Raw genomic sequence first — 27,536 nt, 5'->3', positions numbered from 1 at the left:
GAGGGTCCCGGCGCCTGACGGTGCCCCGAGGCGGGGCGATGATTCGAGGCCGCCGCCTCCGCGCTGCCTGCGGCCGAGGGGGGAGCAGTGGGACGAGGCGCGGGGTTGCTGCCGCCGCCGTCGCCGCCTCCGGAGCAGCGAGAGCCGCCTGCGGAGCGCGGGGTGCCCGGCCCGGGGCCGCCCGGTGAGCGCCGCCGGGGGAGTGGGCGGGGGGCGGCAGGGATGGAGCCGGTGGCTGGGGAGGAGGAGGTGGAGAAGGCGGCGGAGCCGTCGCTGCTTCTTTGTGGCAGGAAAGTTTCGGTGCGTCTCGGCGCGGCCACCCCGCTGCCTGCGTGCCTGCCCGAGGAGGAGGAGACCTGCTCCCCGTGCGGGGCCCCGCCTGCTCCGGGCCACTTCGGCGGGGGGTGTTCTCCCGCATCTCCCTCCCTGTCACCGGCCTCCCGGCCCCTGGCAGTGCCATCTTTGGGGCCCGGGCCTCTCGGGAGCTGCGGCGGGGACGGGGAGCCGAGCGCGGGTCGATCGGCCGGGGGCGTTTTTTTGGGAGTTTTTCGCCCCGGGTGCGACCCGGCGGAACGGAGGAGCGATGCTGAGCCGGTGCCGCCGGAGTGGGCTACGGGAGAGGAGGGGCGGCGGGCGGCGGTCCTGCCCCGGGGGGACGCCGCGCCGGATCGAAGTCTGGGAAAGCGGTCGGTGAATGGGACCTGGAGCGGCGGGGGGAGGCCGGGGAAGGGTACCCGAACCCCGGTGCGCACACGAGGGTTGTGCGTGCAGACGGCATCGCTCAGCCCCGCTGCTAGGAACCCTTTATGTAACGCAGCCCCGCGCCCGAGCCGTGCGGGAGCACGCCTGGATCGCTCCCCTGGGCAGGCAGCGTGCTCGCCTCGGCTCCCGCGCCCGGGATGCGGCACTCGCCGGGTCCGGGCCAGCAGCTGCAGCTGCTGGAAGCGTTCTTGGCTCCGGATGGCAGGGAAGGAAAGCGGTGAGGGAAAAGATCCCATGTTTTCCGTGCGTGCCCCCGGGTCTTGCAGGGGGGTCTCCCCGGCAAAACTTGGTACAGATGGCGGCGTGCCCAGCTCAGCGAGATTCAGAGGCATTTAACAACCATTGTAAGAAGGACTAATCGGACACAGACTTTCAAGATCCGGATCGTGCCCTCATTTTCCACTTTTTTGCTCATTGAGGATGTTGGGTTTTGTAGTTCATAAAACAGAAAAACATGTCTAGATACCAAAAGAAAGCAATCCAGTGCTCCATTAGCATTCTTTCTCTCTTAGGAGAACAATACAGGCTCACTGTGAGCTTGCCCAAACATGGGCTGCCTTTTATTATATATTGGTACAGTGCCTGGTGCAATAGGTCCTGTTTTGGCCGGGCTCACGTGCAAAGCACAAGTAAAAACTGAGTGGCACGCTGCTAATCGTGATCTATTTGTCGCAAATACCACCTGCCGACAGGCTGGGTTTTCACAAAGGGAAGAAAGGTGGAATGCTTTGAACAAACCCGGTTCCTGTCTGTTTGATGTAGCAGATGCTTGTCATTTCTGGTTGACCTCAGACACTTGCTTGTCTCTTGAAAGTTACGTTGTTCAAAGTGTCTGGTACTCTTTTTAATGGTGTCTGTATATTTTTAAAAAAGAAGTCAACTTTGTAATTGGGTTGATAGCCTATGTGACATCTAAGGGTCCATGTGAAGACAGCTACCTGTCTGCAATAAAAATTACAGGGGCAACTTGTAAAAGATTGCTGTGTTGCCTTGGTCCTACAGACCTGTGTGTACGTACCTTAGCCTGAGGAGATGCTACACAAAACCCACCCTTCTGCTTTGGGCATTTACAAAATTAGGTCTCTTTTGGTGGATTTTCTCATCCAAGGTATTTTTTTACCATCACTGCTTATAGGATGTCATATTTGATACTGCAAACTTGAGATTGCTCACCTCAAGTTTATTGTACTTTTAATCCAAATGTACAATAACAGAAAGCTTTGTACAAATAAGTTAGCTGGAGGAGGAGGAGTTGGGTTTGCTGTTAAGTACTCCAATTTGCATTTTTAAAAAATATTCCTATTTATTGAAGGAATTGGAAGGTGGAAATAGATTAGAATTTAACTTGTGTTCCAACAGCCTTTTCAGTCGCTGGTTCTTGTTTCAGTGCTGGTTGAAGTACTTGTGAAAATTGCTCACCTGCAGGAAACATGAGGTCACAGTACATCACGGTACCCACAGTCACTGTCCTTCTGTTCCTGCTGTGGATCCCATCATCAACAGGCTGCAACAAGGCTCTCTGTGCCAGCGACGTCAGCAAATGCCTGATACAGGTACGAGTCCTGTGTCCTCCATCTGCTTTCAAGTGTTCAGAAAACTGTGTCCTGAAAAGATACAAATAACCAGTATTTTATGTTGAGTAGTGTCTCTGTAAAGAGGCTGTTTTGATCTCTTACCCATATAAGTGCAGATTAACAACTATTTGATAGACAGAGAATACCAAGTACATATATATATGGGCATGTTGTTGGTTTTTTTTTTTTTTATTGAAACTTTTTTGAGCCAAGAATTATTTCTGTCTGAGATGTTCCCCTTAACTTTCAATTTGTCCGGTTCCTTAAAGCTCAAGCAGAGGCTCAGGAGTTGACACTTGATGCTCTCCATAGCATCAGGTTTTGTACAGTGAATTAGAAGATGCCTAAAAACCAAACCAAATACTTATGAGCTGAACTGGTAGGAAATGGATGTTAAATTCAGATGCTGCTTTTGACTCACTGCATGTCTGTACAGTGGAAGAAACTGAGTGAGACCAGGTTACTCTTCTTAGATCAAGAGTTAAGAGATGTGATGTGCAGCAGAACAAAAGGGCCTTTTCTACCATAATGACAAGCAGTTCTGGTAGCTACCAAGTATTTTTTTTAGTCATGGTAAACAGAGCATGCTTCTTGAATCCAGACTGAGAAAGGAGGCTTCGTGTGGTCAGCTGCAGCTTTTTTAAAAGCAACTGTTTCCTACTGCCTCTTTGTAGATTGGAAATGCAGTAACAGAGAGCACCAATGTCATATGGCAGTAAGATGTGAGTGTGCTTACTATAAATCCATGGTCACAGCCTGAAAAGAGATGCAGAAGTGGCATCAAGCATTTCCATGTTTACTTCATTTCACTGACTTCTGTTTAAAATTTGTCTGGGTTGCAAATAAAACCACTTGCCAGATCCACAAATCCACTCCATGGAATGAAAACTGACTAGACTGAACCATCTTCTTTCTGAGTTCTACACTGCTTTTGCTTTAAAATTTAAAAAATGAAATTGCTGCTTCTTCCAGCCCCACTACTGTCTGTGGAGTTGCTAAATAGGGAAGCAAGAATGAGGCTTCTGATTTTTACCTTTTCAAACAGATCGCCAGTGGTTTTGCTGGCATGTTGGACATTGTGCACTGTGACAAACTGATGCACCTATAATCCCCTTCTCTTGCATTTTTAAAAAACAGCTCTAGGATTGAAACCTGTAAGAAGTAACATGCTAATTGTGGCATTGGATGTACCTGGCACTTAAATAGTAAATTCAGTAGAACAGATTTGTTGATTCAGGGGAAGGTTATTAGTCCAGGTACTGGATTTCAGTCCTGGAAGCTGTTGACCTGCTGCTTGTTTTTCTGTAAGCAAAGGGGACAACAGGGAAAATGTGTCTCCTTTTCTGGTGTCACTGGTGGAGTCCACCATCTGGGAATGAACAGGTATGTCCTCCTTGAGAAATCATCTCTTACCGAGTCAAGCTTGAGACAGCAAGCATTTAAACTTTATTTTTATGAGCTAGTCTGAGTAGAACACAGCCCAGGAGGAGTGGCGTTAATGCTACCAGAGTCCCTACTCAACTGCCAATAAATGGCTGAGGTTCAGCAGTGCATGGAAATGGCTGATATTACTATACTTTCCTTGGATTATGTTAGCATCTCTGTAGCAACACAGCCCTGTACATGCAGAGAAACCTCTGAACTGCTTTACTCGTGGTAGGTGTGTTCTCGCTTACTTTGTACAGGTGATGTGGAGTCCCTTTTTAAAGCATTTCCCTAAAATCAAAATCATATGCAATTATCTAAAACCCTAAAGTAGCCTGGGCCATGTGAGTTGTGTGCAGTTGCAGAGGAATTAAACTGTTCATTTCCACCATCTGGCTGCTGTCTTCCTACACACAGGCCAGACTTACCAGTCAGTATTCATTCTTTATAGAAGAACAGATCAGGTCAGACTAGTCTGATTGTGGACAGGAAGACATCATAAAGCTTTGACTTAAAGCAATTGTCCTCTTTCTTCTTGGCTTTTTTTGTTTTAAAACTTCAGTACTGTTGTGGCAGAAGTGCTGCACTGGTATATGAAATGCATATTCTTTCCTGAATAGGTATGCAAGTAGAGTATTCCATGTACTTTTTTCCCCTCTAAACTCTTCTACAGGAATCTGAACTTAAAAATAAAATACCATATTGAGGAAGGTTGCTTGACTATCACATGACATTTTTCCCTTCCCAACTTTTATCGCTGTTCAAGTTCACCAAAATCCACGTCTTGAAACTAAGATAATGTCACTCAGAGACAGCCAGGGGAGCAAACAGATTGTGAATGTTTGTCATCTGCATCTGTGTGCAGAAAGCAAAGCTGCCTGTCCTGGAGACAGAGAGACAAGAGAGCTGCTCTCTCAAAAAGCATATGGTTAACATAAATATTTTTGCCAGCATGGCTAGAAGTCAATACAGTCATTACTGCCACTCCTTAGGAGCTCCTCTGCTTAAGGGTGGTCCCTACATAAATATTTATTTTGTTAGATCCAGAATAGTGCATGAGATCAACAACTCCCGTGGATTCAGCTTTCCCTTTGCATCCTGGGCTCTATCTTTATTGGTGCTCCTCTTTTTCCATAAGCAAAGGCCTGAAAGAAAATAGCTTGAGGCATCTCTCTGCATAAGCTCAGCCTTCACTAAGAAACTTTGTGGCTTCCTGTAGGTTAGAGAGTTGTGGGTAAGACTTGTGAGTGTAGAGAGTGAATCCACAAAATCAGTTTGGCCCTTCAAGGCTCTGGCTGTAGCTCCTTCCCATGTCCCTGGGATTGGGGATTGGAGTCCATGAGCGACTGTTGCCATGCATTCCAGGTGGAGCCCTGGGTGCACACGGAGCGTGTGCTGCAGTGTTTATTGAGCACATCTGCTGTTGGCTTGGCCGCGTGGGTTGTTTTGATGTTTCCATGTGTGGAGGAGATGAAAAGGCCAGTTACGCTGGCTGGGTGGGGGGAGGCACGTATTGTGTCCTTGCAACACGGAGGAAATCCTTGAAGGCAGAAACCTCGAGGATGAGATGTTCCCACAATTGTTCATAGCAAAGGGGTTTGAGGCGAGTCCCAGGTTGGCTCTTGAGGGGCAGAGCTCCCGGCAGGAGTCAGGCTCGGGTGGAATGTCAGTCTTGGAAGTGGCTGGAAGCTGAGCTTTGCTACCTTATCTGCAACAGTGCTTTAAACTGTTGCTGTGCATAGGAAACAAATGGTGTTATAATTCAGGCATGGTTTTACAATCCTTCTAAAGAGAGGTTGTTTTGTGGAGAAAACAGGATTTTCTCTCATAAACTCTACAGACCTGCAGCCACCTCAGCTGGTGTGGTATCGTTCCAATTAAAATCTCTTTTCATCTGTCTTTTTTGCCTCCTGTTAATCTTGTGTACAAACTTGTCAGCCTGAAAGGATTTCCAAGACATTTTAGCCCCGTGGTATGAAATAAATGCCACTCCTTTACTTCAGGGCTTCAGCATCTAAAAATTACTTCCAGTGTGTGTTGTAGCTGCAGTACGTAACCCAGCTGGGTTAACAAAACAGTTCTGGTTGGTTCACTTCCAGGAGATTTTCTGTTATTAAACTGTTCTAGGAAAAAAAAACCAAAACTCTTTCACTCCCCCTTCCAGTTTGCAGAGAGGTTTCCTTCAGGTCCTACTTCTCCCTACACCAAGAAAATATTCTCTGGAATTTCAAGAAAGCTTTAGAAAAAACTCAGATGTTAAACACCTTCTAAAAATTTTTGTTTGCTCTCTGGAGCAGGAGTATCTTTATTATACAAACATGCCTACTTCCTACTTAATACTGTATTTTTTAAACTGTGAGGCTTATTTCTTGCCTAGCAAAATACATTCTCCGATGCACCTTCAGTAGTTCAGCTTGGGAAGTTGCCAAGTTGACTTATGAGTAATATTTTCTTCCACTGACGCCTCACCACCCCCAGCTATCAACAAGGAACGTTCCTTATTCTGCCTTGCTTCACCCACGTCTCATGTAAGCATTCTTTTAAAAATATGTATCCTATACCAGTATCCAGTGTAGATAAGTCAGGCAGGAGGACTCAAAACTGGTTAAGGAAACCATGGATGTGCTAACAGATATATGGAAAAACATACAATTATTGCCCCAAAATTGCAGAAGACTAATTAATTAGTTGTTCTTTCTTCCTGCCTCTCCCTCCAATTTTAAAATAAAGAAATAATAATGAAAAACCAACCAACCAAACAAAAAACCCCAAACAGCAACAAAAAACCCTTAAATATTGCACTGGTCATGGGCCCCTCCTGGAAAAACAAACTTGTTACAATCCTGGTAGGTGTAATGGTTCTGGCCTCAAGTCAGTGCTTACACACAAAGATGCTTAGCAGAATTTTTTGTTAATAGGTTGCAAGTTCAGAATTTAAGGTTACGTTTAATTCTCCAAGAATACTCTTCTATAAAACCGAAACAACTTTAGTTTAGTGAACTTTCTGGCTTCTATTCATGCATTACATTTAATAGTTTAGTGAGAATTGCCTCCTCCCACATGCTGGCCTGTTGATGTCTTTAAAATGTAAAAGTTGTTTGCCTGGTTTTACAGTTGAAGAATAAATTGGATATTTTTAATGCTAAACTTGTGGTTATTTTTAAAGTTGTTCTATTCAGGCTTTTTATTCTAAAGGCTGACAAAATCTGTTTATCAAATGGTAAGATAAATGTTTTAGAAATGCATCATTAATTCACGTAAGTCATCTTTCTAAGTTAGTTATGTCTCCTGTGATGAAAATTTGTATATCTTTGGTTAATTAGCCTTTTACTTGGAAACAGCACAGTTTGTGTGGAAACAGTGATAGGTGTCATTCATAAATTTTGAGGATGAAAAAGTAATAAATATTACTAGTTTTCCACTCTGTAAATAAAAATTCAATACTTGCAAGGGCTGCCTATTGCAGAAATGTGTGTGGAGCAGGGGTTCACTCTCTATCAGTCAGTGCTGCAAACAGGTCACAAAAAACTCTACAGGCAGCAGTGTTTCTCAGAATTAGTTATTACAAGCAATAGTTGGTGAATTTTGTTTCTTTGCTAGATTCAAGATGACTTGTGACCTAGGATGAAGTAAATGGAAAATAAGGAATCAGTGGATTTATACTGCCTGGGTACAGTGTAGCTTGTCTGCAGCACATTCTAGGGCTTGTTCAGTTCTAGTCCAGACCTGGGAGCCTTGCAGCTCCATTTGCTGTGTTCTGGAGGCCTGTCCCTATACAGACTTTGCTCTGACCTCCCTCTCTGAAGTGCACTCCTTGTTCTTCTGTGTGCCCACGTGAGCTGGTGTGAGCGAGGGGTGGCCACTGTGCACCTCAGTGGGCTCTGGATATTTACAGTTGCCAGTTTTGCAGAGTAAAGAGTAAGCAGGTGCAAGACTGCAGCTTGCCATGCCTTGCAAACATATTCCTGACATTTGGTATAAAAACATCTCCTTTCTCCCCTACCTTATGCTTCTTAACAATAGCAAGCAAAGAATTATTTAGAAAGTGGAATTTTGCCTAATTTGAGCTTTTCCCAAGGTACTTCAGAAAGAAACCTCACTTTGCAGGTGACATTGGTGCCTGCCACCAATGTAAAGAGAAATGCCCCTGACCTAGCTGGGGTGGAACCATGGGTTGAGACTTCAGGATAGGAGAATTTCAAACCAAACCACCTTCCTGCCCTTCTTGCCTGTCTATGAGTGTCTCCTGCAGTGTGTCCCTCCTCTGCCTCTGGATAACGCGACCAAAGAGTGGGGATGGGCATAATCTTCCCCTGGCCTGGTGTGTAACAGATTTGTCAGTGGCCCTTTCAGTAAAGCCAGGGGTGGAAAGATTCCATGGTCAGTGTTTCCAGTAACAGGATTTCGTTTTCTCCCCAGTTGTGTGTAATGTGATAGTTAGACAGACGTCATCAAAACCAAATTCTTAGACAGGACAACCAAAGGGACTTGTTGGCTTGTCTGTGTTTTGTGCTATGATGTAATTCAAGGCTGTGAATTATTGTCATGCAGCCTCAGTCTTTTGGCCAAACTGGAGTTACTAATATGGATTTGAGTTAAAGGGAAGGAGACAGCCTGGTTTTTAGATTTTCTTCATCCATGTTGGCTTTTTCCATGCTTTGAGGTCCACAAGTATGTGTCTCCAGCAGGACTGCTAAACCAGAGCTTTTGGGTTTAGGTAGTACAAAGAGAAATATTTGTCTTTATGCTTCCATGCCTTTTCCATCTTTTTAGTTTATTAAGGGTTAGAGAAAAATACTTGTGTACCATCATTTCATTCCTAGAGGCTCTAGAAGTCTTGTAGGTATCCCAAGGTGTCAATTTGGAGAGATGAAGATTGGGGTTGTTTTCATAATAGCAAAAATGAATGAATCATCTAGACCTGGGGCGGGTGGGAAGGGGGGAAAATCTGGTCACCAATTTTGCAATCAGAGAGCAATGTGTAACAAGTGTTTGGAGATACAGAAAATCCTGTGGTCAGATGACTAAATTGGTAAATTCCTCTTAGAATCCAGGGATAGGTGTGATGGTAGACATCATGCATGTCAAGAATGGGCACATGTGGCTTATAGTAGCTTTCTTTTTTAGTTAAATTATAATGTACGGTCACTATTTATATATAAAGAAGCATCTGTCTCCAAGTTTCCTGTTATGTTGGGAAAACATTCAAAAACCTTGTAGATTTAGGCATGCACATGCACAAAAGTGCACACACCTATCCCATGAATAGTATTTTTTGTATTTTAAAAGCTTGCTTCAGATTTCTCTTCAGAATGTCACCTTTAAGGAAAAAAAAAAAAGCAAACTTGCAAAAGATCCTTTTGTAAACTCGGATCAGTTTTTGGCTGGAGTTGTTTCACCGTTTACTCACTGTCTTAGTGTACTAAGCTTTTTTAATGCCCTAATTTGAGTTGTGGCTTGAGGAAAAATCACTCTGCTGTGTAGTTACTTTACATCTGGGATTGCTGCAGTGTAATGAGTGTCTGTTGATTCCAGGAGCTGTGTCAGTGCCGCCCTGGGGAAGGGAACTGTTCCTGCTGTAAGGAGTGTATGCTCTGCCTGGGCACACTTTGGGATGAGTGCTGTGACTGTGTTGGTAAGTTTGCACTTTTGGGGGGACTTCCTGCTTTTTTTTACATTGCTTTCTCCTGCCACATGCTGAGCTCACAGTCTTAAAATAGAAGTAAAACACTGGGACAGAATATGTGCTTTAAGCATCTTACAACTCGTGTGGGTATGGAATAAATTACTGTGGAGACCCAAACATCTGAAGGCTGGGTCTGCTCTATGGAGCTGGGGGTGGCAGTAGTCCAGGTATTGCTTGTTAAATGTCATCATAGCTGATTATTAATTTTGTCTCTCAAACATAAAACTCCTGTTTGAATTGTCATCTTGAGGAAACTCCCAAGTGTCTGCTTTGTGGGGTTGGATGCTGTGCTTCTATTTCTGTGTTTCCGAAGGTTTCTACCTGTAAAGGCTGCATTGACAGCAACAGGACACCTTTAAGAATGAGTTGGGACTACTAGTAAATATGCATGGCCCAGTGTTTCCACTGTTCTTTTATTTACAAAAATAGCTCTTTGTGAAGGGTGAGAAAGAAGCAGACAAGGCCTTACTGTAAGACTAGATGACAGTCTTAAAAAGTCTTTCCCTGTGAGTGCTGTGCTGTCCCAGCACTTACTTGCAAAGCACTTAAGAAGGTTGCATTCTAGTTCCGTTTCTTGTTTTATATGTAACAAAAGCTTCATCTTCCTGTGGTTGTTGTAAGTCTCCCTGTGCTGCCATCCGAAATCCTAGCTTCATGAAAGGGATACATCTTGAGTGTTGTACCTGCTCTCAGCTTTTCTAGGTCACTTTTCTCTGAATTCATGAAGGTGATTAGTGTCAAAATGCCCATTTTCCGTGCAGGTTATTTCCCTAGTTTAGAACCATTATCTGCTGTAGAAACATAGTGTACTGATCTCTAGAGAGAGGAAGAACCTACCTCTTGGGATTGTGAAGTCCACACACAAGCTTCTTTTCATAAATCTGCAGGTGACTCACTGTTCTGTGGCTCTTTCCCATAGTGTTTTCCAGGAGAGGAGTTAACAAGGTTTCAGGTTCAGTTTCCCTGTACTGAGTAAACTAAAACTTCTCCTGATGGTTCTTAGGGTGCCTCAGACCCTTTTGGATTCTATGGGATGGTCCTATTCTTCTTCTCTTCAGTGTAGAATCATCCTTGCTGTAGCCTTATTCAAATGAGGAAACAGGAATACATGCCATATCTGACTCCCTAGACACAGTTCTTTGCTGATATCTGAGCTGATATTTTAAGTTTTGTTATAAGCTGATCATGTGTAATGTAAAAGCAGATAGATTGTTGTGTCTTACAGATCATGTCTGCCTTGAGGGCAGGAATTACCTCCTGTCCTCTACCACTAACTGTACTGGTGCTCAGTTGATGCCCTCATGTTTGCCCTCCCTTCTCTGACAGGGAAAAACATGCTGGAGGAGGGAGAACAACAACAAGTCCTCCATTCCCTTTGAGTTAAGCTCTTCTAGTCCCTTGTATAAAGGCTTCCATCATTTTAATAGACCATTTCTGCATCTTCTCATCCATTAAAAAGCAGTAGTGTAGACATGTTTGATCCTTACAGATTGCTCATAAGTTAAACTTTTTAACCAAAGCTTCTATTTTATAATATTTATTATATTAAAATATTGTTATTATTATTCAAACGTTTTTAAAAACAGTAAGAGTGAAGGATCTGTGTGGATGAGCATTTACCCATTAAAATATAAGCAATGATTTTTTGGTACCATCTTAAGGTAGTTTTCATACTGCATTGATGTGCACACAAACTTGTGTACATTCTGCAGGATTTTGGTAAACAATCTTGATGCTATTTTTTTTTCCTTTGTGTGTCCTTTTTATCACTGAAATTTATTTTCTGAATCCTACCTAGCAAAGGTCTGGTCTGACAGGTCTAGAAAGGCCCACGGGTTTCTGTTTCACAACATTAATACAATGCCATCAACTAAAGCATACATCCCTTGATGTGTATGTACAAAACTCTTACCTGGTTTGATATCTTCCTAATTGATTTTCAGGTGGTCATCCTTTATTGCAATTGTATGATCAATATAGTGCTTGTTAAAGTATTGTTAATATTACTGCCTATTAAAAAGGTGGTGAGAAAGGGATAGAAATTTTTTGTTAAAGCACTGAGTCTAGAAAGGTCCATGAAGAACAAACCTAATTGAGAGGAGTAGGAAAACAGTCATGTACAGTAGTGTGTTTGTGTCATTTTTAGTATGACCTGATGTTGTTTGGAAAAGAGGCTTATTTTTTTTTTCCTATTCTGTACTTGGCTCACCTTTTTATAGGAGCAGACTGTCATGAAGTGTTTCTATTACCAAATGCTGTTAATCCTAACCACTTGCTTAAGATTTGCTAGATCTCATGCTAATCGCCATGGACAAACTTCCCTCTGCTTTGTTCACTATGGTAATCCATCTGCTTAAATTGAGAAGATTATGGGTTTGTACAAGGCTCTAGTTAAACACAATTATTTGTGATGCCAGAGTCCTAGTGGATCTACGGGGCAGGAGATACTTCTCTGGTTGTATGAGGCAGGTAAACTTTGAACATTCATATCTCATATCACTTTAATACTTCAAGAATTGGTGCGCAATTGTAGCTGTCTAAACCTGTGTCTGTGAAACTACCCAAAATTATATCCAGCTGCACATGAAGAAAATGGATTTGTCTGTCTCTTGACAGATGACTTCTAACAGTGTTTTCTCACAGATGACTTCTAACAGTGTTTTGTCCTGAGTTTAAAATACCTATGCAGATACAAATTTTCTTTTTAATCTTGGTAGATTAAAAAGGTAGTTTTAAGTCCACAGATTGGACTTAAATTTAAATACCCATTGGTTTAATTGCTAGTAATAAATATTAGTGTTTAAATGGTTAACGAAAAACTGGAACTGACATTGCATATCACAAAAACATTTTGTAGGAATTGGCAAAGTGAAAAAAAGACTACACAGTTTCAAAAAAGATACTGCAGAAGATGTTCAAAAATAAGGAAGAGGTAACCTAGAAATTAATATTTTGCCTGTTGTGACCCCTCCAGCTAAATAGCAAAATGAGGTTCATCTTGGCTGTCTCTACACAAGTAAAGTAATTCAGACTCGTGCTCTGTCCTGATAGTGATCTTTGTATCTCTGGCAGATGACTAGAAAGACCTAGTGCACTGCTGCAGCAGATGAGATGGAATACTTGAATAATGATCAAACCTCAGACTTATCAAGATACTCCCTTTGTTCAGTCCTAACTTTGCATTCCAGATTTATGCTCCTATCGATTATACTGTGCTTTGTATAATCTCTTCTCACAGGGAAAGTGAACCTCCCACGGAACCTTCCATTTTCTAAGCTACAACACTGACAGGGAAGCAAAGTGCTGTTTAGATGAGGTTTTTCTTTTCACAAGTCACAGGTGTGTTTTGTAGAAATCTAAATGATCCAAAACGTGCTGTTATGGAAAACTTGTCCTGCTGTATTTGATAGCACTTCTGCTATTGGGCTGAGAGTGGGATAGATACGAAAGAGTTCTGTTCAGCAGAAAAAGAAGCAATTTTAATTCTCCAAATATTCCTACCTGTTTTAAGAAGAGTTTAGGGGGTTCTGTGTAATTTACTGTTTGTTTCCTCTGCAGGTATGTGCAATCCTCGCAATTACAGTGACACACCTCCAACATCCAAAAGCACTGTTGAGGAGTTGCATGAACCAATTCCTTCCCTTTTCCGGGCACTGACAGAAGGAGATACTCAGCTGAACTGGAATATTGTTTCCTTCCCTGTGGCAGAAGAGCTGTCACACCATGAGAACCTTGTCTCCTTTTTAGAAACAGTGAACCAGCCACAGCATCAGAATGTCTCTGTTCCAAACAACAACGTCCACACACCTTATTCTAGTGACAAAGGTAATGAGTACAGTGTCTAAATACCTAGCATCTCCTCTTGTCTCTTCCAGGAGCCTTCTCAGTGCTATCCTATGTTTCTGTATGCTTGCTTCTTCTTTTCCCATAAGAATCTATGAAAGGTTCAGCCTAATTTTGAGTATGACATAACAGAAGGAATGAGGCAAAGGTGTTGAGGAATGTGGAAGATGGTGTTAAAAATGACTGATGCTCTCAGGAGACACTGAACCACATGAATTTATAATTACTTCTGTGGCATGAGGTAGTTTGTTCATGCTGTTTCATGTGCACTGGAAAGGTGTGCTCTCTGACCTAGAAACAGTTACCTGTAGCTTAGGAGACTGGACAGACCAGAAACTGAATCCAAATTATGTATCAGTGCAGAAGTAGGCAACTGAAACATGGCTTAAGAGGTCTGAGAAAACCATGTGCTATAAGCTCTTTTATCTGGAGCAGTTGTTTATTTCTTTCATCTGAATGGGCATAACTTGAAATCCTTAGAGGGATGTTTTTTATGAAATCCAGGATTAATAGTAATTAGTAATAGTAATTAGTATTAATTAGTAAACCTAAACAACATTAGAAGGATTGATGAAGGAAGGATATGTAACAGATTGTCTTCAAAGTAAGTAAGTTGGTGGTAGGGATTCAAGTTATAGATTCACTGCTCCTATTTCATATTAAGTTTTTTATATTCTTACCTTCAGTTTAGATGACAGACTTCAGGATACTGTTTGCTATGGTTGGGTGGGAGAAGATGAGAAGTTTTGAGGTAGTTTTGACAGTGGTATAAAAAAAAATACTGTCTGTTTCTTGGTTTCCATACTAAACCTGAAACACTTTTCCCTGCAAATCATTACATCAGACTTTAAAGAATCTCATAAGCAGTTCATAGTGGAATTGCTGCTTAATAGGGGAAAAAGAGCATCTGATTTATTAGTGCAATTAATGCTTTGCTTCCTTCCCAACGTACACTTTAAATATTCGTAACCCATGTGTTGCTGTTGTGATGGCCCTTTTATCTTATCAATAAAAGATACCCTAATTGATGGACATGCTGCTTTTCCATACCAGTGTGAACCATTGACCTAGTTGTGTTTCTGAGTAGGACTGCTGCTGATTAAATGGAAACATAATGGCAACTTTTGTAATTTCCTTTGGCTAAGGCACATTAGAAAAATAAATTAATTGCAGAACTAGGAAACCAGATGGGCGGAAAGCATCTCATTCATATGTCTTTGATGCTATTAAAATGCTTGCTTGCCGTTATGAGAATAATGTACAAAGTCATGTAAAATGGAAAGCCACAAAAAGCCCTGTGTACAAAGACTACAGTACTTACAATTATTAATTAAACTCAGGGGAAAAAAATTATGTTTGGTACAGCCTTGAATATATCCCCATTGTACTTAGGTACTGCAATCCAGATGGCTGTTCCCTGACAGTCCTTTACTACCATACCAACAGGATGGGCTAATGATAGTTTTGGATTAAACTTAGAATTTGAATTGCATTTCAAGGGTGTGGAGCAGTTTTGAGTTCAACGACACAGACAAATACATAACACTGCCATTTTTTCTTAGTCAAAAGTCCCCTTCGTTTCTTTTACTAGGAACATATTAGAGATTAGGTTGAGAGAGCTCTTACTGGAATGATGACAGTCCAAAAACAACAGTTATATTTGGAAATAGTTACCAAATGCCACTGGCTTTCAGGCCTCAGCAGACACTTAAAACAGAAATAAATGTCAGAGTCTGTTCTTGTAATCATTGGCTATGCCTTCTCCATCTTAGTGACTAGTGAAGAACTGGAAAACATAGAAAATTACTTTCCACATCCTATTCCTATACTTTTAAGTATCTAAATACGTAAGCCTGCCGACGAATCTTTTTTCTTGGTCACAGTGTAGATAACTTTGCAGAGCTCTGCTTTCTCAAAAGTCATATAAAATTTTGCTTATAAAAACATTGATGATTTGAGCATTGAGAACAGAGGAGATGGAAGGAAAAATTTTGATCTGGCGTTGGTCAGTTGATGTTTGTTATGGTGGATGCAGGACAGCTGGACATCCAGCAGCATTGGATGTTGTATGAGCCATGGGGTAGCACTGTTTCTAATACTGTTTTTCTGAGCTCATTGGGAAGCCATAATCAAAAGGTGGAGGAGTAGTAGGTTGGGACTGAAGAGCCTTGTGAGCATGGGCACAGTGAGGTAGCTGAGGAAGTTCCTGGAGCCTGATGGCTTCTGCCCATGCTAAGTTCAGTCACACAATCAGGTCACTGCTTTAACAAGATGGAAAGTGTTAGAACCACTGAAAAAGAGGGAGGTTTTGTGAATGTGTATGTGTGCTCAGTGGCAGTAAAAACAAGCATAGCCTGCAGTGGGAGAAAGAGACCAGGTCTTTACCTTTTCCTTCTCCCCAGAAATGCTGCTAGGCTTGAGGGCAGGTCTTGCAAATGGAGATACCCTTAAGATGACCTGCTAAGCAGTTGTCTTTGAGGCTGTGACAATCAGGGATTTGAAAGAATATTCCTGTGAGCAGGAGCACAGATGCTTTATGTTTTCTTTACAGTGCTGTACCTCCTCCATTTTGTGGTTCTTCTGTGGTTCCTTGCATGCTTCCCTCCAACATGGTGTGCTGGCAGCAGCCGATGGCATGGCCTGTAAAGAGAGAGGGGCATAGATGTGCAGTGGTCTCTGTGCTGTCTTCTGGAATATATTCCAAAATTTGGAAAGGTTCTGCTTATAAATATCCCTTGTCATATAGTGTAACACAGCTCTGATTTCAGCTTTTCTGCTCATTCTTGCATGGATCACCATTAAGCTGGCCCAGGGTGCCAGATTTGCTTGATGCAGTTCTGGGTGAGTGCCAGGAAAAGCAGCACCAGCCCCGGGAACTATGAGCTTTGTGCCTCAGTGGCGTGGAGCCACCACCAGGGAAGGCAGCTGTTGATCCAGGAGGAGGTGGGGTGCAGTGGGATATAAAGCATTCCTTTCTTGCCCCAGCCTACTCTGAACCCAGCCACCAGCTACCTTGAACTCTTAATGAGTGTCTTCCCTTTCCTTCTGTGAACTGACTTGTAATGTTTTAGCTGCCAAAGTTATGCATGCGCTGCTGGAGCTGCTGTAGCTCTTTGTATCAGTTGTTTCTGGAACTTGAGACTCTACTTCAGAGAGGATTGCCATGGCTGTTAATCTGGAGCTACATTTGTACTTCATTCTCTTTGCTTTACTTCTGGCTGATACCCTCAGAGCTCTGAACTGTGAGTTCAGAGATTTAAATAAGCTTAGTTGTTTCAGATGATGACAGGATGTTGGCAAGAGGGAGAGGGGAACTAGATAATTTTTTGGCAATTGATAAAACAAAATCTGTGCTGTAGTTAAGGGTTTCTGACTTAATTGCTTGGTGATACAGGGGATGGTGTCTGGTCTGCAGTTCTTCTCCCTGACAGTGCAACAGGGAGAGGAGAGCTACAATTCCAGTGAAGAGACATCTACCTCTGTAGGTAGTCTAGGAAGATTAAGAAAAAAAATGTTTCTTTTTATAAATTAATTGACATAAAATTGACTTGTCCAAAAGTAGTAGATTATGTAAGTTGATTGTTCCTAAACAGTTGCAGGTTCATCTCCCTGTTCCTGTTTTCCCCTCTTCTCACTACTGCACTAGACGAGTGTTTTTTCTAGTGGAAGGTATATCCCTGCCAACAGAAGAGGGGTTGGAACTAGATGATCTTTAAGATTCCTTCCAACCCAGGCCATTCTGTGATAAAATGGTATGACCACTGGATGGACAGTTACCTTCTTAAAGAACTTTTAGAGTTACCAATAAAGTGACCAGCAGACAGCACATATAACTTCAAAGATCCCATACAGCAAATTATCATTAACTGGGAAGGTTCTCTGAGTTGCTAAAGTTTTCTATATTACACTAATACAGATAGTTTTATAGCAAAGCCTGGTAGTTTAATCTTTTAATTTAGACTTGACTGTTGTTTCTCCTACACAACCTTCACTAAGTATGAAGGGGGGGGGGGGGGAAGGTCAGAAGTTAATGATCGGGGGAAAAAAGTTTACTACTGCATCCTTTTGCTGCATCTGCAGTCTGTCATCCTTAGGGTGTGAAAATTGGCAAAATACAAATGAGAAAGCTGTTACTGCACTAAATAATATTGTTTTTATTTACACTGAGGGAGCCAAGTGATGACTCGGTAATTAGCTTTGTGAAACAATTTAAGTACTCTCCCAGATCCCAGCTGAGCCTGTAGGTATGTATTTTTTTCCCCTGTGTAACTCTCTTTTTGCAGTCTATAGAGCAGGATTTGGTGCTTAAGGGAAGGAACTCTACTGCTTTCAGTAATTCAGCCTCTACAGGAGCACAGAGGCATTGCTGAGGAGGGGACCAGGAGTGCCCTGTGATCAAACAAAGTGCACCCTGGACAATCTGACTTGTTCAGACCTGGAAAGTCTTTCAGTGAGCAAGACATCAGAAACAATTTGGTAACACATACATGGAGCACATAGTTAGCTGCTTAGAGGAGCTGCTTGGGACAAGATGGATTTACTGCTGGCTTTGGCCTGCCACATGCAGTCTGCTCTCTCCCCTTTGCAGCATTTTTGTACTTGTCCTCGAGAACCTAATCCCCTTGACTTGTGTGCAGGTGGAAATAAATTTTCTTCTCTACTCTCCAGTCAGTCAAGATTAATATCCTTGGTTGTCTCTGCCACCATAATAAGGTTGAATTTTGGCTTTGGTCCTGGGAGAGTGATTCAGGAGACCAGGCTGCAGTCTCACAGGAGCTGACTGATGCCACCTAGTTTTGCAGAGTTATAGACCAGGTGCTGCTGCTCCTCTGGCCTCCTTTATCCAAGAGATAAACAGTGATTGATGACAGTGTCATCAGTCTTTACATCCTAGAAATCACAGGCTCTCCTTCCCCAGGAAGTTTATTTCACTTCTGCAGGCATTAGCTGATGAACTCGGGGCTTCACCAGGACTTGTGAAGCAGTACTAACACTGCTGAGGCTGTCAGAGATTAGGTTAATATGAAGGTGAGCGCAGATGTCTCCTTACGCAGAAGGAACTGGACATTCTCTGGTGTGAAGACAGCCTGTAAATGCTGGGAGCAGTTAGCACACCTGAGAGTGCGCACAGCTTTCCTGACAACTTCCCTGACCTACCTTAGGCTTTCTTTTGTGTGCTGCAAGTTGGAGTGCCATGATCAACAGATCACTTCTGGCAACCCCTTGGATTGTTGCTTCCTTTGAAGGGCTGTTTCACTCCAATCTGGAGATAGCCATGAATCATTTTGCCTTCTCAGGTTTATCCAGAGACTAAGTCAGTTGCTTGGAGATGGCATCCCAAAAGGTGATTTTGCAGGAAGAAATCTTTCTAGATTAGCTAGGATGGCCTGTTTCAAGGAAGAGGCCTCATGCCTCCGGTTGACGCCTTCTAAGACTATGTATGGAATTTAAGATCAAACTTAATGTAGTAACACTTCAGTAAAAAGCTACCAAAAGGATATCATAGGACTGAACAGAGATAAAGCAAAGGTATATAAAGAGTATGAGTAATGTCCAACAGAGGCTTCTGTAAGGCTCTTGTGCTTGAACCCCAGCACTGACTTGGATGACTGATGGGACATGACAATACTGCCTGAATACTTGCTTCTACTTTCTCATCCCTACCCTTCCACTAAAACCTTCCTGTGAGGAGTGAAGGGAACAGATACCGAGGGCTGTCTGGGCCTTCCAAGAATGGATGGTGTGTGCTTCTTCTTTAGGACTATGGCAGTCTGAGCGTTTTTGTCACTGGTGATGAAGTGTTGCCAAGTCCTTGTGCATTCCCCATAGAAGTTGGAGCTGCTGTCTGGCCTCTGAATGCCACCTTGCCTTTGAGGCTGTGGTCGCTGCATCTCCCTACTGCTTTTCAGCTTGGGCTGAGCACTTCAGGTGTATACCTATCACTCCTTGCACATGGTACCATAGCATACACTTCTATTCAGCTCTTTCCTCTTCCTCTCTGTCAATCAAACATCCTTATTGAAGGATTGTTGTTTTCAGGTAGAGGTTTGTTCTCTGAGAACTCTATTCCTCTGGTTGCTGTGCCTCAGGATATATTATAAGGGCTTACAGAAACAGAAGTGCCAAGAATGGGACAGGATTTACACAGTACACTTTGTTCCCAGCAGTTCTTCGGGTACTGCAAGATTTTTTTTGACAACTGCAGGTTTACTTGCAGCACAGCTTTTCTGGGACCAGAAACTGCTTCAACTCTGGGTCTGCCTCTCCTGCCCAAGATCCCTATTGCCTGTTGCACTGTATCTGGTGTCTGGAGCCCGACCAAGGCAGTGGATACTCTGTTTATTTCAGTGGGCTGGCACCAGATCCTCTGACCTTCTTGCAGCTGTTTTGGTAGTAGCAAAATAATTTGACAGTGGTCAAAATCAGTCATTAAAAAAACATCAAACCAAACCCACTGTCTAGATTTACTATTTAAGTTTGGATTACTTTTTTCTAATCCAAACGAATCTATTGGAATGTAGATCAGTGGGTTTCTCCCAGGTGTACCATGAGTAGTAATAGGCTAGAAAGCCCTTTGACATCTCCTGCTTACAAGTTGGTCTGATCTGGGTGAGGGAGACATCTCTATTTGCAAACAGCTGCCAGTTGAGATTTCCCCAAAGTCTGCCAAGTTATGCTCTGGGTAAATGTTATGTAATCATGGTCCTTTGGAGGATGAACCAAGTTTTATAGTATAATCACTTGGTCAGTACAGAAGAAAGGTGGTGGAATCTGCCAGCTTGGAGAATTTGAAGTGGACTGAGGTGGGGATGGTTTTATTTTATAGTTGTGGTGAATGCCTTAGCTCCATTTTGATGTTGCAGCCCTGAACTTCATGGTGTTTCAAGTAATTGCATGGGTGTTAGAAGCATGAGGTCAACACTTAGGCAGAAGGGGGTTCTTAAGATTAGTAATAAAGGTGGTGATGTTGCTAAAAAAAAAAGGAAGAAAAAAGTGTGCAGTTTCATGCTGATGAAAAAAAGATTCTGTAGCTCTGTAATTTAATCTGGCTTGCCGCGTTCTCCCCCTCAAGCCTCGTCTTGCCCCCGGCTAGCTCTCTGCGAGGGAGAGAGCGGGCAGGTCTCCAGCACCCTCCGCAGGGCCTCTGAAGGCTTTGGAGAGCGCTGGGTGGGTTGGTGAAGACGCAGCCGAATCCCCGCGGTGTTGACAGAAAAGAGAGTCCTCCTCTGGGGGCCAAAATCCTCTTTATTGGGTCCCAATGGGGACAACACGCTGACGAGGATCCAGTTGACGGGATTGGTGCCTGCCAGAGAAGGCACTTGGGGCTGGATGTCAGGGGATTTTATACTACTGGGGGCGGGGAAAACTGGGACCAATGGGGATCTTCGGGGAGTGGCTCGCTCTTGGGGAAAAGGCCAATGGGAGAGAGGTATGGGAGGGGTCTCAGGACCTGGTCCAATCACACAATGCCCTGGGTAGAAAGTTCTGGATGGAGGGGCAGGGGCACCGGGTGACGGACAGGGATCCTGGGAGAGGGCAGGGAAATGACTCGGCACTTTTGGGGAAGATTGACAGGGGAGGAGAGGCGGGAAACTGGGGAAGGAACCAACTCAAAAAAACCTGGGGTACATGGAACAAACCAACTGAACATAGAACAGACCACGTACATAATATAACGCAATAGAACTTGAATAAAACAAAAAGCAACACAACTCTACATCTCCCCCTTTTTTGTTTAAAACAAATGAAACGGGGAGAACTTAAACGGGGGGGTCGCACTTCAAACCACACTTCTTTTTGCTCTTCTGGATCTTCATTGGTGGTGAGCAGTGTCATCTCTGCGTGGCAGACTTGTGGTGTAGAGTTGATAGCTGCGTTTAGATGGTCCAAAACAAGTCTTTTAATGATACTTAATCCAATAATGAAAACCATGAGGGCAAACAGGAGTATAAGGGAAAACTTAAGAACGATTGGCCAAGGTTTGAGAGTCCCCATCCACTAAAGACCGACCCTAACCAGTCACTCGGTTCTTGCTTGATGTGACTTATCATTTCTTTCATTTTTGTGATGGAAGTGCGGATGTCCTCAGCTTTTGAACTTAAATTGAAGCAACACATGCCTGCAAATTCTTCACATCTATGATTGTGAAGTAACAAAAGATAATGGCTGCACGGTTTTGAAGGGTCGCCTGCCTTGTGACTTTCTCGTCTTCTAGGAGTCCTGATAAAGCGGCTGAGGTAATATTGGCTTGTTTCGCCACCCAACACTCAAGACCTTTGAGCTCATTTAAACTGTGCTATCGACCACCAAGGAATGAATGTGGTGATGAGCACGCTCTTGGTCTGATCCCAATGGAAAATTTCGTCATTACAGTCCTCATCCAAAGTCCTAAAATTGGTATCTCTTTTGGATCTGGCCAAATTCCCTGTTGAATTTACTTCTTGCCAATGTGCAATTTGCGTTTTGTTGGGTGTGAACAGCGTCAGCTGCCCAAAGGTGCATGGTCCTCCGAGAAGGCGAGAGGGGATGCCAGCCCAGGCCCTGTTACCACACAGGAAGAAGGTGCCTTTTGGTAATTTGCGAGGTTGTTCCTCGTAGGTGGTGGCTGCATCGATCTGAATCACCTTGAGGCACCACTCCCCGGCAGTATATTCCTTCATAGATTACTTTATTTCGAGAAAGGGCCTGGACTTCACAATGGGGTGGGGATCAGCAACAGAGAAAAACTGCACACAGGTGTAAGCTAAAGCGGAACCTAAAAGGGAAACTTCTTGGGGTTCTTCATCAAGGATAGGAAGGGACCGGTACCACACTCTCCATTCATGCGGAGCATTAAGTTGGACACTTTGAAATTGTGTGGACTGGTTTCAGGGGGCAGTAACGTTTTTTGGGAAACTGAATGGGAGATTGTCGAGGGGGTAGGGAATCCCCACAAGGCAGGACAGGAATGGGTTTGCAACAGAAGAGGTGGACAAGCAGAGGTGGTCTTGGTTCAGGGCTTTAGCTAACGTAACCCAAACATTGGCGGGGGGCTGAGGAACGATCCACGCTTCCATGGGTCGGTAGGTGGTCACCGCAAGGAGGATGAGGCTCATCAGGTTGTTCGTCTTGATGCTGGCCACAAATGAAAAGTGATCTGGAACACAACTGAAAAACGGGAATTAACAATGTGGGCAGGGGAGGTCAAGGTCGGAGGGGAAGAACGAGTCACTTAAACAAAAGAGAGGGGGATCCTGAGAATAGGAGGAATTAGAAGCATCAGGGGAATCAGGATGAAAGGGCCTCCTTCTCCATCTAAACGCCGCCTGCTCCACCTGGGGTATTTCCTTCTTTGGCTGTGTCTTTGGAACATAGGGGCGTACGAATTTGGAAGGGACCCGCTTTGGGCCTGAGGGAATGGATACGCAGGCGTACCCACGACCCCAGGTAACCAACTCATAAGGCCCCTCCAGCTGCCAGGTCTCAGGGTCTTTTACGAGAACTGGCGGATTCTCCCTGACCTGGCGCTGTTGATAATTGTTGAAATGTCTAGTGATGGGTGGATTCAAGTTTTCGAAAGAACAGTTAAGAAAATTTAAGGTGAGGAGGGCCCGTGACAATCGAACCTGGGGGAACTCGACCTTCATAGTCAGTTGTTGTTGTTTTAGCATTCTTTTCAGACTCTGGTGAGTCCGCTCCACCACGGCTTGACCTGTCGGGGAGTAGGCAATGCCAGTCTTAATGTTCTACTCCCCATTGCTGCAGGAAAGCTTTGAGTTCCTTGGACTGGTACCCCGGGGCATTATCTGTTTTTATCAATTTGGGGACACCCAGCGTAGAGAAGGCCAATATTAGATGCTTTTTGATGTCAGATGCCTTCTCCCCTGTGTGGGCAGAGGCATAGACGGCGCCAGAGAAGGTGTCTACTGATACATGGATGTACTTCAGTCTGCCGAATGAGTTTATATGTGTTAGGTCCATTTGCCACACCTCACAGGACTTGAGACCCCTAGGATTTGCCCCAGCGCTCACCGATGGTAATGGGAGCGACTTAAAGGACAGGCATGTGGCCACAGTGGCTCTGGCCTGGTCACGGCTCAGGTGGAATTGCCGGACCAGACCAGGTGCATTCTGATGGTATAGCTGATGACTGAGCTTTGCCTGTTGAAAAACGTCAGGGAGAGGTGCCATCTGTGCGGGGGCTTCCGCGAGAGAATCGGCACGCCGATTTCCCTCGGCCAGAAACCCCGGCAGATTGGTGTGCAACCGAATGTGCATCACATAATATGGTTGCTCTTGGTGGGAGACTAATTTAATTAACTTTGAGAGCAACTTGTGAAGGGTCTCGTTGGAAACACCCTGCAGGATAGCATCCTGCGCTCTAGATACTACACCTGCTACATAAGCCGAATCGGTCACCAAATTAAATGGCTCAGAGAACCTCTCAAACGCTCTAACAACTGCGGCCAACTCTGCTATTTGAGGGGAACCTTCCACCTCGCCAACATCTGCCTCCCACCGCTGAGTCTGAGGATCTTTCCAAGTCACTACGGACTTGTGGGACCCTCCGGACGCGTCTGTAAAAACTGTTAGAGCATTGAGTGGTTTTTTGCTCTGGATCTGCTTGGTGGTTAATGTGAATTGGATATCCGAATCAAAAATTTTGTGGGCCAGTCTCAAAACGGAAATTTGACCGGTGTAGCTATCTAGAGCAAATTGCAGTGCTTCGTTCTCTTGAAGCAGGTGTTCCAACATGGCCTTTGTAAATTGGCCCGATTCCAATTTTATAGGTAAATGGATACACTCAAAATCGCACCCTGCCAACTTCCGAATTCTCGATTAAGCTTTGCAAATGAGCTCCGCCATCAACTCCTGTGGCCTCATCATCCTTTTGGAACGTTGATGGCTCAGGAAGACCCACTCTATTATTGAGAGAGGATCCCTTCGCCCGTGGTCCTTGTCCTTGATCTTACTCCGGGTCTCAGTCCACTGAAAGATGACTCCATGGAGGTGTGGCAGTCTGCCTAAAATGATGAATTTAAATGCTGCATCAGGATCGTATCGATGGGCCTGCCGGGCAGACATTGTTTCCTGTACCTTCTCTAGTGCTGCTTGGGCCTCTGGGGTCAGTTCCCTGGGAGAACTGGGCTCCTGGCGACTCCGCCGGGACTCGAACCCGGAACCTTTGAATTAGAAGTCCAATGCGCTATCCATTGCAATAATGAACAAACCAACTGAACATAGAACAGACCGCGTACATAATATAACGCAATAGAACTTGAATAAAACAAAAAGTAACACAACTCTACACTGGCTAAAGATTATTGTGGAGTTTGGGGTGGGGGGGAAAGAAACATATACAACCAAATAATGGTTTTGATGTTTTTTTAAAATAACTTGTCTAAACTTCAAGCTTTTTATGGCAGCACATTACCTTCAGAGAACACATTCCTGCTTGAAATTTCGGCATAGCTCATCCCTATGCTCTCATAACTGGGGGACAAAACTCAAAAACATTCTTGCCTGTGAATAGAGAAGTAAATTAATCCAGGAGGAGATCAGAGAACAGGTTGAGTTGTAGATGCTGAAAAATTGAAGTGAATAGATTTTACCTTGTCTCTGTGATTTGCCTCTCAGCTTTTACTGTCACCTTTTTTCCCTATGCCTCATAGTCCTGTTGGTTTGCAATCATACTTCTAAAGCTGCTCATTTAACTAATTTCTAACTAACCTTTCAAAACACTTTAAGTCCTTTTAAACATTTTTTCCCCTCTTGGTTTAGAGCACATGTGTACTGTGGTGTATTTTGATGACTGCATGTCAATACATCAGTGCAAGATCTCTTGCGAGTCCATGGGAGCTTCCAAATACCGATGGTTTCACAACGCCTGCTGTGAGTGTATTGGGCCAGAATGCATCGACTATGGCAGTAAAACTGTCAAATGTATGAACTGCATGTTCTGAAGCAGGAAAATTGTAATATAGCAATACTGAGGCCAAAGTAATCTCTCTTGGTTAAAGAGACTTGGGATTGCAAATACTGCGTTTTGGTGGAGTGCCTGCTGGTTGCAATTAAATGTACCTGGTTGAAAAAAGGATGTATAAAATCAGAGAATTTTTTTTTTTTTTAATTCATGTAAGCAAGGCTAACTAGTAGATGTTTAAACACTATGTTTTAAACTTATTTTTCTTTATTTCTGCTCAAATGGTACAGTCATGCTCATCATTACTGTTCTGATTGTTTTCCTTTGATTTGAAAGTATTGGCTATACTGGTTTTCAGAACATAATACTCTATCTTGTAGTTTAGAATAGGGAAACTTTTAGAATATGGCCATGAGATTTCCATTATCTAAATTCAACAAATAAATAAATGGCTGCTAGGTTGGAGGGAGTGTGGATATTGTTTAGGGGCTGGGTTTTTGGGATTTGGTTTCTAGTTTTGTTTTTTAACTTTATTACCTTCCAGTTTTTGAGGTTAGCTTTTATTGTGGAAGTGAGAAAAATTTAAATTCGTGTTTTCTCTTCAAGTTCAAAGAATGGGCTGTCATGGATAAAATCCTAACTTCTTAGAAGGGCTGCCCAGCAAAACACCATGTATGGGATACTTTTCCTCCAAGTTTCATTTGCCCTGCTCTCTTTTAATTTGGGCCTATGATGCATAATTTATGCAATACACTAATTAATCTTTTCAGTCTTCTCTTAGATCCCAAAACAAAGCTGTTAAGTGCTGTTGCATTTCCCACCTTTTGCACTGTTCTCTAGGGTTGTTAAACCCTGAACATTTAGTGTAGTAAAGGAAACATGAAAGGCTACGATGAATTTAATGACTAAAGGAATAAAGAATGAAATGACGGGAACAAGCAAGTGGTACAGGTCTGCCAGCTGAGCAGCTGGCAGCAAGCATGTTCCCATTTAGTAATTTCCTGTGAATATTTATTCCAAAACATTTTTATTATTATTAAATTTATTTTTTTCCCCATCAATTTTTGTCAGTGAAGAAGGGAATATGTGTCTGCAAAGGCAAAGTTAAAGTGCTCTGAGTTTAGAACATTGTCCATTTTTCTAAGTAAGAGTTTTATATGTTGACAGTTACATAGCAGCCACTATGACTGATTTAAGGTGTCCACTGATAATGGTACTAAGTACAAGGATAAAGTGTATGAGTAGTTAATGATCAGCTTTTTGTATTTATAGTAATGTAGGTTTTAACTCCTTCAATTTTTATGCATATATGCATATGCAAACACAAAAAGAACTTGACTATTCATTTTTCTCTCATTAACCTCAGCTAGAGGGATTAAACTGTTTTCTAGTTACATCTGTCTATCTGTACCATGTACACATGAAAGCAGTCATACTACATTTATTTTGTTGAAAAAGTTGCCTGAATGTTTTTTTCTTTTTTTTTTTCTCATGATACAGTTCTTTCAATAAGATGGAATAATGATAATAATAAAAGAAAAATCTACTCTTGTCAAATAATGCTATTTTCTTCAGTGTCTTTTTCAGCTATAAAGATGTACTTGAAAGATGAATGTTATTGTTTTGAACTAGTGGATAATGGAATGTCTTCACACTTTAAACTTACAGTTAAGTGATAAAAGATCATAGACGAAAGTAGAAAAACTTAGTTTATAATGGAGGAGTTGTTATTCCTGTATTTTACAACTCATGATATTATATTTTCTTCTGCTAGAATTTCTTAAAATGAATGGAGAGGAAGAATATGTTAAGAGTACCTGTGACTGTTTGTAGCTGGAGGGTGATACATCAATGTTCCTGACTGAAACAGGCGACACGTAGCAATCAAGCAAGCAGGAGGTCATTAGCGTGCTTCAGATTTTTGCAGTCTTAAATTATTGGAAATATGAGGGTAGCTCAGAATCTTCTTGGGGGAGGAACAGAGCTGATGTTTCTGGTCAGGCACCTGCTGCCTCATGGATCTGTGACACTGTCTCCATTTACATCCTCAGAATTTCACTGTGAGGTCAAATCAAGTGGGAGCGGGAGGGATGGGGGAGCGGCCTAGCAGGTGTCCAGGAAATGCTGTGGGGAATGGCATAAAAATGTAAACACACTTGTCTGTAGTGGCCTGAGAGAAGGTAGTGCACAACTTCTGGGGCTTGCCTTACTTTTTGTAATTCCTGATGCTGTCTAGAGTTTGCTGAAAGTGTTGTGTGTACACAAAAGTCATGCAGCAACACCCAGTGTATTTTATGATGATGAGTGTTTTAAGAGGTATTTTAATAAAAAGATATTACCGGTT

General features: G+C 43.0%; 1 protein-coding gene and 1 long non-coding RNA gene across 5 annotated transcripts; one reads left to right on the top strand and one right to left on the bottom strand.

Annotated features, from left to right (window-relative positions):
* On the top strand, positions 1 to 27,536 carry TWSG1 (twisted gastrulation BMP signaling modulator 1). 4 transcript variants are annotated; one of them, XM_030265988.3, is made up of 5 exons: positions 1 to 184; positions 2,188 to 2,315; positions 9,297 to 9,396; positions 13,006 to 13,272; positions 25,051 to 27,536. In XM_030265988.3, exons 2-5 carry the CDS (start codon positions 2,193 to 2,195, stop codon positions 25,230 to 25,232), a joined length of 672 nt encoding a protein of 223 aa, XP_030121848.2. In that variant the 5' UTR covers positions 1 to 184; positions 2,188 to 2,192; the 3' UTR covers positions 25,233 to 27,536. The 4 variants fall into 4 exon arrangements, with proteins under 4 accessions (XP_030121848.2, XP_072780607.1, XP_030121846.2 ...); XM_072924506.1 differs by having other exon boundaries at positions 2,131 to 2,315; XM_030265986.3 differs by having other exon boundaries at positions 2,122 to 2,315.
* LOC140682398 (uncharacterized) lies at positions 20,518 to 25,055 on the bottom strand. The gene is made up of 2 exons (XR_012054079.1): positions 24,704 to 25,055; positions 20,518 to 22,437 (listed from the first exon to the last, which is right to left on the bottom strand). It is a non-coding gene; the product is annotated as an uncharacterized lncRNA (long non-coding RNA).

The sequence above is a fragment of the Taeniopygia guttata genome, chromosome 2 (assembly GCF_048771995.1).
Source record: "Taeniopygia guttata chromosome 2, bTaeGut7.mat, whole genome shotgun sequence".
In the NCBI taxonomy this organism is placed as follows: Eukaryota; Metazoa; Chordata; class Aves; order Passeriformes; family Estrildidae; genus Taeniopygia; species Taeniopygia guttata.
Note: the sequence above shows the minus strand (reverse complement) of the source record. Positions and strands in the feature narration are given on the sequence as shown.

Excerpts from the sequence above, each read along its gene's own strand:
- TWSG1 (XM_030265988.3), top strand. The coding sequence starts at position 2,193 with ATGAGGTCACAGTACATCACGGTACCCACAGTCACTGTCCTTCTGTTC. Across the intron at positions 2,316-9,296 it reads TCAGCAAATGCCTGATACAG|GAGCTGTGTCAGTGCCGCCC; the intron begins GTACGAGTCCTG and ends TGTTGATTCCAG. Across the intron at positions 13,273-25,050 it reads ACCTTATTCTAGTGACAAAG|AGCACATGTGTACTGTGGTG; the intron begins GTAATGAGTACA and ends CTCTTGGTTTAG.